This window comes from Apium graveolens, chromosome 11 (assembly GCF_009905375.1).
Source record: "Apium graveolens cultivar Ventura chromosome 11, ASM990537v1, whole genome shotgun sequence".
NCBI lineage: Eukaryota > Viridiplantae > Streptophyta > Magnoliopsida > Apiales > Apiaceae > Apium > Apium graveolens.
The window spans coordinates 111475748-111477193 of record NC_133657.1 but is presented as its reverse complement, the minus strand read 5'-3'; the positions used below and the strand labels follow the sequence as shown (position 1 = coordinate 111477193).

General features: G+C 38.5%; 1 protein-coding gene across 1 annotated transcript; it reads left to right on the top strand.

The window, feature by feature from the left end:
• Window positions 1–770: 770 nt before the first annotated feature.
• Window positions 771–1178, top strand: LOC141695771 (uncharacterized). Its single transcript, XM_074499989.1, has one exon. The coding sequence runs from the start codon at window positions 771–773 to the stop codon at window positions 1176–1178; it is 408 nt and encodes a 135-aa protein (XP_074356090.1).
• Window positions 1179–1446: the final 268 nt, after the last annotated feature.

The following is a 1446-nucleotide window of genomic DNA, read 5'->3' as shown; positions in this document are numbered from 1 at the left end:
AATTTCATAACTGGCCTCATATGAGACATGATGTGGTAACTTACGTGAAAAATTGTGATGTTTGTCAACGTATTAAAGGAGAACATATTCATCCCAGCGGGCTGTTACAGCCTCTACCCCTACCATCACATATATAGGAGGACATTTTGATGGATTTTATTGAGGGTTTGCCTCTATCGCACGGGAAAAATGTTATAATGGTGATTGTTGACATATTTACAAAGGCTGGTCATTTTCTGGCTGTCTCATCCTTTCACAGCGACACAGGTAGCACAATTATTCTTAGATAATATTTAGAGGCTAAATGGATTACCGAAAACTATAACTTCTGATCAAGACAAGATTTACAAGCTGCTTTTAGAAGGAATTGTTCAGTAGTCTAGGTACTAAGCTACAACTAAGTACGTCATACCATCCACAAATCAATGGACAGACCGAATGACTAAATCGATGTATCGAGCAATATTTGAGGGGCCTGGTGAGTTACAGACCAAGACAACGGTCCAAGTGGTTACCACTAGCTGAGTGGTGGTACAATTTCACTTATCATAGAGCTATTCATATGAGCCAATTTGAGGCACTTTATAGGGTGAAGCCTAATCATATGAATCTGCCTCAATCTCTTGCGGCCTCAATAGCCACCGTAAGAGAATTTCAGACCAGAAGGTAAGTGATTAATCATATTTTAAAGAAACAATTAGAGAGGCCCAACAGAGGTATAAGTTTTATGCAGACACCAAAAGGACAGAACGGGAATTTCAGCCTGGAGAATGGGTTTTTCTGAAATTGCAGCCTTATCGACAATTATCTCTAGCCACACGCAAACACTTAAAGTTGGATCTAAGTTTTATGGTCCTTACCAGATTTTGGAGCAAATTGGCAACGTAGCTTATAAGTTAGAGTTGCCACCTGGGACTAAAATACATCATGTATTCCATGTCAGCTTGTTAAAGAAAAAGATGGGTGCTCACTATGTTAGTATTACGCAGCTTCCAAGAATGGGCGATCATGGACAATTTCAGGTCTATCATGTTACTTTGTTGGATCGACGAATGGTAAAATGGAACAATACCGTTGTGATTCAATGGCTAATACAATGGTCGCATTCTATACCAGAGGATGTGCGTTGGGAGGATGCACAATCCATTGCAGATCAATATCATGATTTTAATCCTTGAGGACAAGGACATTGGAAGCGTGATGGAGTGTAATTAAGGTCTAGTTAGGTGTGTTAGCTGAATATGTGTAGTTAAGGTGTTAAGGTGCAGTTACAGAAGCGAAGCAGTTAGAAAAGTAGTGGTTGAGCAGTTAAAAATTATATTAGGAGTAGTTTAGAGAGTTGGAGAGCATTCTCGAAAATTGCATCTTTATTTTCTTTTATGTGTGTTCTTAGGATGTTATCATTTTCTTATTTTTAGTCCTTATTTCTGAATTACAATTGTACTT

Coding starts and splice junctions, on each gene's coding strand:
- LOC141695771 (XM_074499989.1), top strand. CDS start 771: ATGGGTTTTTCTGAAATTGCAGCCTTATCGACAATTATCTCTAGCCAC.